Source organism: Aythya ferina (genome assembly GCF_964211825.1).
Source record: "Aythya ferina genome assembly, chromosome: 20".
Lineage (NCBI taxonomy): Eukaryota > Metazoa > Chordata > Aves > Anseriformes > Anatidae > Aythya > Aythya ferina.
In genome coordinates this window covers 3,330,934-3,346,519 of record NC_140318.1, presented here as the reverse complement: position 1 = coordinate 3,346,519, position 15,586 = coordinate 3,330,934, and the positions used below count along the sequence as shown (strand labels likewise).

General features: G+C 42.3%; 1 protein-coding gene across 22 annotated transcripts in view; it reads left to right on the top strand.

The window, feature by feature from the left end:
• Positions 1-15,586, top strand: part of DNM1 (dynamin 1) — a 67,455-nt gene that overhangs the window by 15,034 nt on the left and 36,835 nt on the right. For all 22 annotated transcript variants that reach the window (XM_084493877.1, XM_084493878.1, XM_084493870.1 and 19 more), the window contains exons 2-9: positions 8,941-9,014; positions 9,960-10,109; positions 11,214-11,417; positions 11,945-12,043; positions 12,537-12,697; positions 13,707-13,849; positions 13,933-14,068; positions 15,224-15,291. In XM_084493877.1, coding sequence (XP_084350003.1) covers positions 8,941-9,014; positions 9,960-10,109; positions 11,214-11,417; positions 11,945-12,043; positions 12,537-12,697; positions 13,707-13,849; positions 13,933-14,068; positions 15,224-15,291 — 1,035 coding nt within the window. The remainder of the gene's footprint in view (positions 1-8,940; positions 9,015-9,959; positions 10,110-11,213; positions 11,418-11,944; positions 12,044-12,536; positions 12,698-13,706; positions 13,850-13,932; positions 14,069-15,223; positions 15,292-15,586) is intronic.

The window sequence follows — 15,586 nt, the reverse complement described above, 5'->3', positions numbered from 1 at the left end:
AAACCAAAATAAACAGCAGAAAAAACCTTTATCTTATCCTGCTGCTTTCAGAGACCTGCAGGGAGTCATGTGCAGGAGAGGCTGAGTGAAATGCAAAGGAGGGAGGTGTGGAAAGGGTGAATAAAGAAGGCAGTAAGTGCACTGACTCCGGGGAGCTGGCCTGTGCAGTCAGAGATAAGCCAGAGAAACAACTTAGTGCCCTCTGGCAGAGGGTAAGGGAGAGAGCTGCTTCTAAGCAAATGTTATTGTGAAAATTATTGTGTCCTTTTCTTTTTGCTGTGGCAGTGGTGTGCACAAAGGTGCTGCAGGCTGAGGTCTGAATCCAGCCATTGGGGCTGAAACACCAGGGATGTAAAGAAACACTTCAGGGTCTGCCCCCCATCTGTTTGTGTGAGCCCCCGTAGCCCACATTTGGCTCAACAAATGTGTTGTGAGTGAGGAAACTCACTTTAACTGACATTCCTGGTCCTCGAGGCACATGGGACCTCCCAGAGACCTCCAAGAGCACATAAATACGACAACGCATTTCAGTAATGGAGCCTTTCTTCTGTAGGGAAGAGAAGATCTATGCTCCAAGAATGGTTTCACTCAAGGAGGTGACACGGGGCAGTAGTGGAGACCTTCACCTCTGTAACCTAGATCAGTGGCTAGGCCGCTGTGCTGCCTCCCGTGAGGGGACAAACCCTGTGGCTGAGGTGGGAGCCCAGTTAGCTGCTGGCTTTCTGCGGCACATTTAGTCCCCAGTGTCAGTGAAACAAAACTCACCATTATGTTTGTTCATGAGGACACGGATTTGACTCTAAGCCTACTGTATGCAAGGTTTTAAACAGCCAGCCATACAATTTTCTATCAAGGGGGATTCTCTTGGAGGGGACAGTCTCCTGACAGGATTTGTCTCTTTGGCCAAGTCTGTGATGTGAGGTCACTTTTTTTTTTTTTCAAAATATCGCCTTTTGCAGTAAATGTAGGTTTCTCATGTGACTTTATGTTGTGTAAACTCTCTGAAAACACTACCTTTTCCTTATTTAGAACAAAGTGAGAGTATAGCATGGGAAAAAGATACCGGAGGTCCAGAAACACCGCACAGCCTGGTCAGAGGTGAAAGGGGCAGAGGAAGCAATGCAGTACCATGATTCTCACAGTGAGAATCATTTCTGGAGCAGAATGCTGTGTGAAGATGTTATACCCTATTTCTACACGTATTTTTTTCCTACAGTAAATTAACCTAGCTGTTACCCTTTAGCATTTGAAGAGCACAGTGCCTCAGTCTCTGCAGAAAACCTTAATAAAGGCTTCTCAGACAGCACCTCTCATTTGCTGGGGGCATATACTGGTGTCAGCTGCAATACCGTGTGGAGGAGCAGAACTCAAGGCTGATGGGGGTTAGGAGAAGTTGTGAATTTCAGAAGTCATTGTCTATTTAATTATCTATCCCCCTCTGACTCTGCTAGGCCCTTCCTGCTGCTGGGTTGGAGAGCTGTGCAGTGCTGGGGAGAAGTGGCTAGGTGTTGGAGATGCTGCTTGAGAGCCAGCATTATGTAAAGCAACTGTATTGTGCTGGCTTACTGCCCTTAGTGCTAACCTCCCTTTGCACGACTGTAAATAGGAACTCAAGGTACAAGGCAGTGGAAAGCCTTCTCTTTTGTTTCTGCTAGCATGTATGCTATGAAGGCACACGAAGTATTGCCTGTCTTGATTTCGCAATTGTCATTGTGAATAATGAATCACTGTGTACAGTAACACTGCCAGTATGATGGAATGGATGTAATTACAATAGATCTCTATTTCTATATGCATCCATTGTGTGACCAGTACTGGTTACACTATTGGGAAATATTCTACCAACTGCTTATGGACTTGCTGTCTTTCACTATGGGTCAAAACCAGACTTGTGGTGGTGCTGCAGAGACTGACAGATAATGCATCACCTCACTTAAATTTCTGAGTTGGCAAGTAATAACCTTGCTGGAAAGGATGTGGCTACTTAAGAATGAGACTTACCGTGGGATTGAGCCTGTAGGACTGGTGTCCAAGATCACATGGTGATCATGAAGGAAGGGTGAAAGATAAGGGGTAGACAAAAAACAGTTGGAACAGCATGGGGATGGGTACTTCTGTTCATGATACACCTGCATCTAAATTCGTGCTGCTCATGTTGGGCAATCTGTCTTTTTTTTTTTTTTTTTTTTTTTGTCTGAGCAGCACTTCTGTTTGGGGAAGATAAGAGCTTATAGAGGCCACAGTCAGCAGGAAAGACTGAATCTGTAACACAGCCTTCATGCTAGCTGACTGGGAGGCAGAGGATGGGACACGCTTGCCCTTGCTCCTGCCCCACATTTAAGTTACGGAGTTGCTTATGCGTGTACTTGCATGTCACTTGAAGGATCAGACCATGAAGTGCTCCCCAGGGCAGTTCCTGCATCTGGCCTCTGCCTTGCAGTTGAACCGGGTACTGTCTGTCATGAAAGAGCCCCAGGCTTGAGTGCTTCTGTAAGAAGTAGGAAGCTATCATTCCTGAGGTGTTTGTTTTAGCAGTTGGTAAGATTGAAGCTAAAAATGTTTACTGTTATAAATATTCAGTGGCTAATATGCTGCATAGGTGTCAGCCTGTGTTTTTAAGGATTCATTTGAGACGTGTTAGATGGAGTAAGAATGCTTAAAGCATAGCTGTTGTTCTGTTCACAGAGGCTTGCAAGCTGTTGATAAAATGCAGTCTGCAGGAAGATGTGAGTGTTGGCAGTCAGGACCATTATCAGGAGAGTTGGAGGTACTGATACCCCCTGACTGCACTGGGCTGCTTGTCCTGCATCATCCCACAGTGAGTTAACAAAGAACTCCTGATCTGGATGTGTAAGTGATCAGCTATAAGACCTGACAGATAAACCACATCTAGTTCTAAGCCTAAACAGGAGCATATCTGAACCGTGTAAGTAGACAGTGAAGTCCACAGGGACAGGAACTGTATTTCGTGCTGTGTAATGGCATAGCACTTTGTGCAATGAAGTTCTGATTGAATTGTTATCCCCGGGCACCACCAGAACACAGGAAATAACAAATACTGTATTTTAAAACCAGAAACAGCCATGTGAAACTGAATACTGTGAATCTTAATTTTCTGAAGCTAATATAATCCAAACTGGGGATTAATCACATCTCCTAATAACGTACTTGTCTGCAGATGTTTAATAAGTAATCAAATGGAAATTAAATGATCAGATGGTGTTCACTCTTCTGTTCTTTGGACCTCCTTTTGTCTTCATAAGCTACTACTTTGGCTTTCTAATTGGGGCTTTACCACCTTTAGTGCAATCTAATCCAAGAATCTCAAAGGACTGACAAACTGCAAGGATGCTGTATTAATGTATATACTGGACTTGTATTTTAAAGCCTGCTACAGACATCTTCACAGCCTTCCAACTTCCCTGGAGGTCCAAAGGGAAAGTAAGTGGTGTAGTAAAAGCATTTGGTCTCTTCCACCTAGAAAAAAAGACAATGACATGGACTTGATTTGCTTGCTGACTGCCAATGACTTTTGTTGCAACTTCACTGAAGTTGCTTTGCTTTTTCTTTACTTAGACTAAAGTCGTGTATGGAAAAGCTCTGACTCAGTGTTCTTTCAGAAGTGCAGGTTACCAGTAGAAGGAAAAGGTGTGAAAATGCTTTAATTATAACTTGTTTGTGAGGCTTAATAAACCAATTACAAACCTAATATTACAGTCCAGGAGTCCTGGCTGCACATCCTGTGGATTGATGAATCCTCTTGGGAAGAGCATGTGTTGAGAAGCAGCTGCAGTCTGAGCTGGTACGTAGGGATGCTGTTCATACGCTGCCCTCCTCCATGGTAGGAAGAGGGGGTTGCCTTGACAGAATGGCATGGCCACAAAGTCATGGGCAGGTTAGGTGCAAATGCTCTGTTGCTGGAATTAAATGCCACTGTAACTGTTATGGGGAATCTCTGTTTTAGAGCACAAAACCAGAACAGTCAGCTAATCTGCTCTGAGCAAAGCAGGAAGGGGCAGACTTGCTCATGCTCTCACTTTCCTTTGTGTGTTTATCAGGTTTGAAAGTGTTTATTCTATAAAAGCAGGTGAACTAGGAACCATGTGCCATGCCTGTGATAATCCTCCTAATCATTGCTAAGAGGAAGACTAGTTCTTCCAAAGACCTTACTACAGTCTCTTGTTTAACAAGAAAACATCAGACTGTTTGATCAAAGGGGTAAACCTGTACGGTTTTTGACTATTGCATTGTGTGCATTTTCTAGGAAGAAAAGTGGTCATACTGCAGAAATCCAGCTCACACGAGTGTCGTCTTTTAATGGGGCAGTCAGTGCTCCCTGAGCATAGGAGCAGTGAATAAACAATCAACTCGTCTGAAAGTTTCAGTCCCTTGGCAGAAAGGAACTTGTTTCTTGATAGAACAAGCAGATATTTACTCTATAATAGCACCTTTTTCTTCTGTTGGATGCCAAGATACCAGATGCATGAATGATTTTTGTAGAGTTGCCTGACTTTAATTTAAAAAACCAGTAGGGAACCCTCAAGCCCCTGATGATAAATGTTACAAATTTTTGCATGATTCTCTTAATGCTTCAGCCAGTGACGTTTGGATTTTCTCTGAGCATTGCTCTACAGTAACTGCTAGATTGCTTTCCATCCCTCAAATATTTTTTGACTACTGCATTACAAATGCAGTTTTCAGCCCAAATCTGCGCTTTAATGCAGCTCTTCATACTAAAATAGAAATAAGACTGGAAGGGATGATGTGACTGGCTTTGCCCTGAGGTAGCTGTGAAGCTAGTTGGGAACATGTGTAAGTACTTCAGAAACGAGCAATGCAAAATGTGACCTGAAAAGGTATTTATTGTTCCTTCCTGCCTGAACCTTTTCAGCCTGAGACCTGGTAGGATTTAGAGACCCAGTAGGATTTACATCCTTATTTCTTCATCCTTTAGTTTTGAAGAGGAGAGCTATTACTTGTCAGAACAAAAATTTACTAATAAGAGTGTGAAACGTATGCTTGAGTCTTCCAAAAACTGACAGTTCGGAGAATAAAGCTGGTCTGAGCCTAGTTTTCCAGCTCTGCTAAAATGGTTGGAATCACGTTACTAGAACTGATACCTCTGTATCTTAAGGGGGAATTTTGGGTCAATACCTAAGTGAAAGATATAAGCAAATTAAGTGGGTTTTTATTTCCTGAGTACAGCATCTCCACTCCTGTTTTTAGTTGCTATTTTATTATGTACTTTGTTTTCTGGGTGAAACTTAGCGTAAAGAAGTGTCCCAGGGTGGTATTTGTGCTTAAAAGGATAGGAAATCAAATGCCATGTCACTCCTGCATGTTACAAACAAAACAACAAAGTAATTTTCCCTTCTTAAGATAAAAATAAAGGAGGAAAACAGAGTTGGTGCTCTTAACCTAATTGAAGAGCATGTTTCAGGCACAGCATCTTGTGCAGCAGTCTATGTAATGAGGCTGTTTTTAATGTCATGCCAGAGCCTGCCTTGTTTTCCAAGGGGAATCCTGGCTGCCCTTGTCATCCCAGTGTGGGCATACTACAGCACGTTATCTCCAAAGATGTATTCCCTCCTTCTTCCCTTTGCTCCCAGCCTTGCTACTGCTCATCTCCTGTGCCAGAATTGAATAAGCCAGGGTTATCTCACCTTTCTGCTCCTGTCTGCCCCATTCATCTGGCATGTCGTTCTTATCTATCGGGATTAATTTTGTCTCTTGGTGCAGCTCTATCAGGATGAATCTGTTCCCCTGGCTGATAAATGGATTCAACCTGGGCTACACGTGCTGTCCATGCCACACGTGCTCCACTGTAGGTTATTTACAGAAGTAATTTATTATGCCTACTGCAAGAGGGCAGGCAAGGCTGCTCTACACTGCGTTCCCCTTGGCACCCAGCCAGCTTGCCACAGAATTCACTAATCTGGGCTTTTTCGTGTCCAATTTGAAAGGCTTAGCCTGAGCAGGAGAGGGAAGAGTTTGTCCCAGAGAGAAAAGAGGGGGCTAACCCAATAGGGAAACGATACAGATGCAATAGGGTGATAGAGCGTCCATTTTTATGAAGCTTTTTGGCTGTAACTCCTGACGGGGGTTGAGTGTAAGGAAAATTTGAAAGTTGAACCATATGTATATTCTGGTAGCTTGTGGATACCAACACGTTCATTTTCTGTTATGTAGGGTTCAAATTTGAAGTGTTCATTCAGATTGAAAACAGTACTGAGATAACTGATAGGTGACCAGCTATGGGTTTAGGTAACTAACCCTGAGCCTCTCTAGGAAGGGAGGCTTCCTGGAAGAGAATCGATGATGTGTCTTTATTCCTAAATAGCTCATGGGGTGTATATTTATACTGACTTACTTTAATATTAATATAATTATAATTGTGTAACTCCATGGGTAAATGCCTGTGTAGATGAGCCCTAGATTCCCGATGCTAGGCAGCCTGGAATTTGACACAGAAACCGAGGAGGTGCTGCTTTAGTAATGCTGCTATGGAAAGGTTGAACTTAAACTTAACAGCATGCAGTTCTGGAATGAAGAACTCTTAACCAGAAAATATTTGGTTAATGTGTTCTTTACTGAAAAGAACTGTTACTTATCACAGTAAACTAGCATGCTGTTAGGATTTTAAAGGATGCAATTGCTAGGGTTAACAACAAGGGCAGAAAGTCAGAGGCTTAAATGTTGCCTGTTCTGGCCTGACTGAATGCAGTGGAGTGACTCAAATGACATCTTGCCTGGTGTTCAGGAGAAAGCTGTTGAAAAACGACTGGCAGAAAACTTTTTTTGAATTATCATTCTTATGTTTTTAGCTTCTTGCCTTCTGTGAGGACTCAGTGTTTGTTTCTGTTTTTCTTTTTTTTCTAGGAGCAGTCTGGAAGTTACTCAGTTAATGCAATAAATTGTATGAGTTTTGTGTAATGCTGGAATCCAGAAGCCACATCAGTTTTACATTTGTCTTTGCCCTGAGGTTTTTTCCTTTAATTGTGACAAGGACAACAGAAAAACTAGGATTTGGGCCAAAGCAGGAAGCTTCAGGAGAACAGGGAGCATGATATGAGGGGAATTTAATTCCTAGAGGTCTCATTCTTATAAAAGCAAGTAATGCTCTTTCTACAGCAAGGTAGGATTTGGTGCTGCAAGTTGGAGATCAATAGCTAGAATAGAATCTCAGTGCCCTAGAAAGGGAATCTGTAGTTATACCATACCTTTTCCTCACCTGCAATAAGGTCAAAATAAGTCAGTGCAGCTTGGATAGATTTTTTTTTAATGCTAAAAGAACTGATGCTAGAGTAGGGCTCTTTCACATATTGACCACAGACATCTATAGGAATGAAGCTGAGGCAGCAGAAAACTGCTAGAGTGATGCAATGCCTCAAAGATTCCAGGGTTAATCCCCCTGGAATGGAAAAAAGAGCTGCATTTGAAAAACAAATGAAAGATCCCAGTTAACACTTTATATTTCTGACAAGTTTAAAGTAATGAGAGTGGGTTACAGTCTTATTTTAACTGTAGTGGAGTTGTACCAGAAGTCACGTTACTGCAGACCGAACTTACAGGAGATATTTCTATTGAGGCAATAGAGATTGTAGGACGCCTCCGTACCTCTCATCACTTGAAACCCCTCTGCAGTTTTTGAGATTACCAAGTTATTCTGGCAGGCCACAGGAATTGGAATTGCCTTTATAGCTGAGGAAAGGGAAATATAGGGAAGTAGAAAAAGCTGCATAAGATAATATAAGAAGTCAGTAGCAAAAGTAGGAGCTGAAACCACAACTGCTCAAACCCTTGTCTGAGGTGTTAAAAACAAAAACTCTTCCTCGTCTTCATTTCCATTGCCTGTATTAAGTTCATGCAGGACAAGGGCACGATAGAAAATTGAGAGGCCTGGATTTCTGTAAGTGGAGCAGTTACAGTCAGGACTGAATTGGCAAAATTCTGCATTGCCACAGCTATCAACAGAGAGGACTGCGTGCCAGCAACCAAGCAATGCGGGCAGGGCTTCTTTTAACAAAGACAACTCTATTCATGCTGTAGACACCGTATTTTTGAAGTGGTGCTTCTCTGCTATGTAAGGAATCAAACTGATCATGTTTTCAGAAATGCTCAGTGACTCTTGAAGAGCCACATAAACAGCTGAGTACTTGAAAACAGGCCACAAACTAGCAAGGTCATCAGCAGATGTAAGTAAGCGTGCCTAGCTTTGCTTGGAGCACTCGGATTTGAAAAAAGAAAAAGCAAGGAGAACTTGTGGGCTGTGGCTGCTAAGTCAGCATTAGGAAAAGGATAGTGAAAGGCTTCCTTCCCTTGAAATGACTTGAAGTACAGAAAATATCAGGATTCTTTTTAGTTCAGGAGGAAGTTGCTGCTGCTCTAGCTCTGGCAATACCTGGTTTTGAGTTGTTAGCCAGCAAAAGCCCTGAGTGGAGGCAAGCCTTTGGCTGTTATTTATTCTCTTTCAGGTCATACAGTGGTTGCATGCCGGAATGATAGTGTCCTCTCATGTCCCAGTGTGCAGGGTGTGAGTGATCTTGTTGTGGCTCAGTTAGCTGTGTTTTGTTGAAAGAAGACACTAGTACTCAGTCTCTGCTTCAGCTTTTCTTTCTGATGAAACAGAGCTGTACCTTGATAACAAAACCAAACCACATATAGCTGTATTAATTGGGCTTTTTAGTTAGCATGGAACTTCAGATGAAGGGGCCAGAACTGTTGCAGATGGGGCTAAAGGGAATGTGCTTTAAGCACAGGCTTCCTCAGAACAACAGTCTCTCCTTCTTGGGGAGGAGTGCTTGTTTTTTAGTGCATTAAACTCTATCATAGCTGTGGCTGAAGCACCCTGGAATCCATGAGTATTAATGGAAGCAGAAAAGCCACGAAAAGGGAAGGAAACGATCATTCACTCATCTGAAACTTCCTCTTTCATTTCAGGGACTTTCTGCCACGTGGTTCAGGCATTGTAACCAGACGCCCGCTGGTCCTGCAGCTAGTAAACTCCAGCACAGGTATGTGAGCTGCCTCCCCGTGTGTCCAGCTTGGATTCCTGTCCTAGTCTAGAAGGGTCTCGTTTGATCAATGACAATGCACAATGTAAAAAAGTAAACAGCTTTTCACCATAAAAATGACCTGCAGCTGGTTTTCAGTTCTGCCTGTTTAACATCTGATGCATTAAATATTGAGATGGAAAATGCTTCTCTGTTACTTTGTTTGATCTAAGCAGGGTTTCATGCATATAGTTGTCATGATTTTTCTCTGTCTGTGCAGCTGTGGCTCTTATGAATGGGTAAGACCCAAAAGCTAAAGGACCGTGTTGATAATCCTCTGAAATAAGGGGGTGAGATGACTTATTGCACTAAATTAAATGTGAGAATGCTGGGATCTGAAGAATGGCCATAGAGTTCTGTGGCTGGTCTTTTGGGTTGTTCAGTGTTTTGCTCTCTGCTTGCAGGGTGTTCTCATTACTGTTCCCCTTCAAACATAAGATCTCCTATAAGAACTCCTTGAGGAGGAGTTGACAAGTGACTGTTTCAGGGTATTCTTTTTCTCTTGTTGGGTGGGCTTGACCTGTTCTCAACAGTCCTCTTGCCTACACGAAGAAGACAGCTTGACTTTTGGGAGGCTTTTTAAATTGAAATGGAGGGTTCTTGAATTAGTTGGCCTAGTCAATGACTGGCCAAAACCAAACAATAGGAAAAAAGCAACCAATTAAAAACTGACAGTAGATGTTTTTTTTATTTATTTTACTTTTTTTGAGGCTCTCTTGTCTGTTCTTATCATGTAATGAGACTATTATTTACCCCCAGTACTTGAATACAGAGCTAGTCCAAGTTCTGAATACAAAGGTATCTCAATGCAGCTGTGGAAATCACACTTGTAACTTCTGTTACACTTTTGACTAAGTTTGTCTTACTCTAGTGACCATCTCTGCCTCTGCTTCTGTTTTTAAACAGAATATGGTGAGTTCCTACACTGCAAAGGAAAGAAATTCACAGATTTTGAGGAGGTCCGTTTGGAGATTGAGGCTGAAACGGATCGTGTTACTGGCTCCAACAAAGGGATTTCCCCTGTGCCCATTAACCTCAGAGTCTATTCTCCCCACGGTGAGTCTTAATGCATTCTCTGAAGTCAGGGGATAAGTGAGGCAGGTTACTGCCTATTTGTTATAACGTAAAGAGAAAGATGAATTGGCAAGTGTGCATGCCCTTTTTTTTCCCACTTCAGTCCCCATATGCCTGGCCTGTGGTGCATCAACCTGCCAGTCTTTGCCATATTTCTAAAAGTTGTCTGCCAAGTGAAGTGTCTGACTGCTAACAGAGCTGCTCCTAGAAGCAACTGATGTCTGCAGAACCTTCTTCCTTAGACTTTTCCTTTCCATCAGTATTGACATCACTGTGAAGTTCTACTTTCTTGCCTGCTTTCTGGGCAAGGAAATGGAACTAAAAATGATGGGAGAAGGGTGGCTTTCCTGCAGAGCATTTGCCTTCTATTGATATGTCAAGATGTATTTTGCGTAGAGCTCTTCAGATAATGTTCAAACCATAAGCCTCTGATTTCAGTGTAAGAATTCTGCTTAAACAAGTGAGTGGAATGGCACAAAATTTGCAAGCTCTTTAAATGTGAATAGCTCTCTGGGCATTGTTGGGAAAGCAGCAGCTTGGCACTATATCAGCAGTAGGCTGCATAGAACTTCTGCTTGATTTTTATTTTCTAATTTTTCCTCAGTGAGACAAGCAAACAGTTAAAGGACTGCATGTTGCATCCTTCAGGAGAAGGCCTATGTAACTTTGACAAGAGCCTATTGAGTAAGGGCTGCAGGACTGAATATTTTAATACTGGGGACAGCTAATGCGAACTAACTCTTCTGACTGTCCAGTCTTTGATATGAAGTAGTAAAAATGTACCGTTATCCCTTCCCCTTCAGTGTAGCCAGTATGGAAGGACTTTTGAGGTCAGTCCTTGATCAGTGTGAGCAAATGATTTAAAGGGAATAATGGCAATAAGTTCACTGACAATCATGACTAATGATAACTAGCAAATATTTTTATTAAGCATCAACAAAAAGGAATTGGGAAACTGAATTCGTCTGAGTCATGTGCATCTTTTACACCTCTAATGTACTGAAATCACTAAAGCCACAGGTACTCTATAGACCTGAGCATACCTACCTCAACACTCTTGTTCTGTCTTCTGTTTCCTATGTCTAGTCCTGAACCTGACCTTGGTGGATCTACCAGGTATGACAAAAGTCCCGGTAGGGGACCAGCCTCCTGACATAGAGTTCCAGATCCGAGATATGCTTATGCAGTTCGTCACCAAAGAGAATTGTCTCATCCTGGCGGTATCCCCAGCCAACTCTGATTTGGCCAATTCTGATGCTCTGAAGATTGCAAAGGAGGTGGATCCTCAAGGTAAATCTTGTATTTTAGCGTGGACTACTAGCCAGTGGCCCAGTTCTCCTTTTAGGCTGCAATTAGTCCAGTAGCTGTGAGATCTCGCCTGTTGTCTTAGGTGGTGGTATCCTCACCAACATATCCCCTTCTGAGAGGTGGTTGTGAGTCTTAATAGCTACTACAGTATAATTTCTTGTTACTCCACGTTTCTTCCTTTGAGCCCTATTTCTGAAGAGGTAAAAGACTTCCCTTCCTTTACTGTAGTCATCCACCTTGTGCCTAGAGGAAAAGCAGGAAAATCCCTGCACTTAAATCCCTCTCTACTGCAGCATAGCATGTCAGTGTTTTTGGCAGGCTGTAACTGAGAACTGACCTCTGTTATCATCTGGTCTGCTGTTGTGACCTCTTGGAATGATGGGAACTGTAGTGTTTGAGTTCAGGAGCCCTTTAGTAGCCAAGGTGGGTAGTCTGTAAGTTATTTGAACGGAGGAAAACATAACATGAGTCATTTTGCTTGATAAACTATATTCACTTTTTTTCTGAAGGGCAACGCACTATTGGAGTCATCACTAAGCTGGATCTTATGGATGAAGGAACTGATGCAAGAGATGTACTAGAAAACAAATTACTTCCTCTACGTAGAGGTATATTTTATTATGTTTGTGATCTACTTCCTTTATTTTCCCTGTGTAAAGTATCCTGGCTTCATCCCTTGCCTTCCGTGATCCTGGAAAATCTGTTAAAGCTAGTGCTTAGGCCATCTCTGTTCCAAGCTGGAACTGAGAAAAGTTGGGGAATGGGGATTAGTCACACCTAGGAAATTTTTAGATGTTTGTAGTAGTCCTAGGTGATATGTAGTCCTAGCAGAAGCATAACCCTATACTCATATCTTATATTTACTAAATAAGCTAATTCTCAGTTGTATAGTTGCACTTATATCCCGCACACCAAAGTGTCAGAACATGAGGTGTTCAGAGGAAATTGTAGTTTGAAATGTTTCCAGTTGGTACATAATAAAGTGTTGCTACTAAAACTTCCCTTTGTCAACGTTAACAGCTGGGTAACTTCCTTCTCAATCTGAATGCCATTTACATTCTCATGCTTGCAACTATCTGCTCTTTAACCCCACTCCTGCAGGTTACATTGGTGTAGTCAACAGAAGTCAGAAGGACATTGATGGAAAGAAGGACATTCAGGCAGCTCTGGCTGCAGAGAGGAAATTTTTTCTCTCCCACCCTGCCTACAGACACATGGCTGATCGCATGGGAACCCCCTACCTGCAGAAAGTTCTGAACCAGGTACCATTACCAGTTGAGAACTGCTGCCCACTATGCCAAAAGGATGTCTAGGTTGCTCATCAGGGCTCTCCTGGGATGGAAAAATACAGAAAAACATAAAACTTCTGAACATTGTTTTGGTGCCATGGGACTTTTTGAAGATTAGCTAACTCTTCCTTCTCTGACTCATAAAAAGCATTTTGATGCCAGGTCTTGTGAAGTGTGCTTTGTCTGGATAATGTTGATAATTGAGCTCACACACCAAGTGCAGAACACTGCTTTATCCTCTCAGTGATGCTGGTACAAAATCAGTAGCAGGTTTATGGCATTTGTCTGAATTTACACTACTGGAATGAATGCAAGGTGTTATTAGTTAAGCTAAAAGACAACTTATAAATTTCTAGAGATCTTTGCCTAATACTAAGCTGTGAAGATTGATTTAAATATGATGCTGGTAGTCATTTTCCCTTCCGTTAAGACTGATTCTTTAAGTGAAGAGCTGTTCTGTCTTTCTTCTTTAATTACTTCTCTTTAAGTTGGATATTTCAACATCTGTGCTCTGTGGAAACCCCTTTATTGGACCCTAGTGTGTTTGGCTCCTTTCACCTTGCCTTGTCACCCTTTCCCTGAAAAAGGGCTTAACCACCACCCTCATGTGTGCAGAACAAAGATGGGTGTCAGTGGTGTGATAACCTGCAGACAGAACAGCCTTTACCTTGGCATGACAAGTGCTGATAATTGTATGTGAAATTTATTCCTGATTGGAGTTGACAGGCTTGTCAGCATAGATGGTTTGTGTTAGGCTAAAACAAAAAATGAAAATTAGGAATAAATGGGTGAAATAGGTAGGAGATGGGAAGGCAGGATACACCAAACTTATAACTGGTATCTGTCCTGGGTTTGACTCCTTTATTTGGACCACTCGGAAAACACAGCAAGAGAGGAATATTCTTCTTTATTCTGGGATGCTGACATAGCACACCCTTCCTGATAACTTACAGCTTTTATCTTGAACCTTTTTCCTCTGCAGCAATTGACCAACCACATCCGTGACACCCTGCCAGGGCTGAGGAACAAGCTCCAGAGCCAGCTTCTCTCCATTGAGAAGGAGGTAGAGGAGTACAAGAACTTCCGTCCTGATGATCCTGCTCGCAAAACTAAAGCTCTGCTTCAGTGAGTGGCCTTAACTGCATGTCCCTCCCTGGAAGTAACTGTTCAGCCATGCCTTCTACTTCATGCTTTTTGTTTTCTTTTAGGATGGTCCAGCAGTTTGCCGTGGACTTTGAGAAACGTATCGAAGGCTCTGGCGACCAAATTGATACCTATGAGCTGTCAGGAGGAGCTAGGATTAACCGTATCTTCCATGAGCGTTTCCCCTTTGAACTGGTGAAGGTACTGCTGAGATCCATTTTCTCCTTGCCTGTTTTTCACCTTCTCTGCCTGTCTTCCTACCTCTATTAGTATCTCTCACTATCTAGTTTTCCCTCTTCTGATTTGTCATTTTTTCCACTATCACCTCACTTTTTGCTTCATGTTTTCTACTTTATCGGAGCCTTCCAATAATACTGACATCTTCCTCAGTCCATGTCCTTGTGAAAACAACTTTCTCTATGTATTTAAATGCTACTTGTGCTTAATTCTTAAAGGCTAAATTAAATGTGCAAAATAACTTTTTAACACAGACAACAGGAAATCAATGTCTGATTGTCATTGCAGATACGTAGATATCTAATTTAAGTTGCACATAATGCAAATGGTTTTGAAACTTATACATCCTTGATCCCGAGCATCAGGCTGGGCATACAGCCTCCTTAATGCATATGCAAGAAGCAGGAAAGAAGATGTAGATATACCTGGCCTTACTTATTTGTTCTCTTAAAAATGGCCTAGGGGTGAGAATGGTGTAGAAACTGCTCTATAGTTGTCATAGCTGAAGAGGGTCTGTAGTGAATGATAGGTTTCCTGGATGGCCAAGTATACTAACCTGAGCAGAAATGATAGGGAGAAAATCCTCTAATATCAGTTTGAATGAAGTTGGGAGCCAAAACATTCTAGTACTGGATCTCCCACATTTTGCTGCCTTCTTTTTCGTTTAAATAAGATGAGGCCTTGTTAGTGAAATACAAGAGCGTGCCTCATATTGGACAATATATATTTGTATGTGAATTGTAAATCTGCTTGAGGTGTTAGCTGAAAAACAGCTGCCAAGACCTTATGCTATATCTCAGGAGACAAAACAGTTCATTGTAGAAAGCAATCTAGCGCTTCAGTCCTATTGCTTTATCTCTAAATAGCTCCTTGGGAGCTGCTGAGGGGTTGGCACCTGTAAATGCAGGCCCTTAGCTATTCATATTTGTCCAGGATATCTGTACTGACAGTAGAAGCTTTATGGCTGTATTCTGTATCCAACACTTGGGCTAACATTTCATCCATCACATGATGGTACTGGCATGGGACCTTTTTACAAAATCATGCTGTTATGTATCCTAGGGTTGTGCAGACAACAGCATCAAACTGTTTCTGATTAAAAACTCTCTCTTGGTGCAGATGGAGTTTGATGAGAAGGAGCTGCGACGGGAGATTAGCTATGCCATCAAGAACATCCATGGTATCAGGCACGTATCATGCACTAGGCAGACCACTGGCTGCATAGCCTTGTAAATACCTCTAGACCTTCCGAATGGAGTTGAAGACTTCAGAGGTACGGTAGGTCAGCCAGAGGGGAGGGATAATTTCCTTGGACTCCCAAGTGGCTTGAATCTGGGAACAGGGACAAAGTAGCTTGCTTTCTGTTCCCACGTGAGTTGCAGAAGCCTAAAAGGTAAAACTGCCTTGGTGACTAGTTACTTTCTCCATCTTCCTTTCCTGTGTAGGAAAGGACAGGGTTGCAAGCCCATACCACTACTTCAT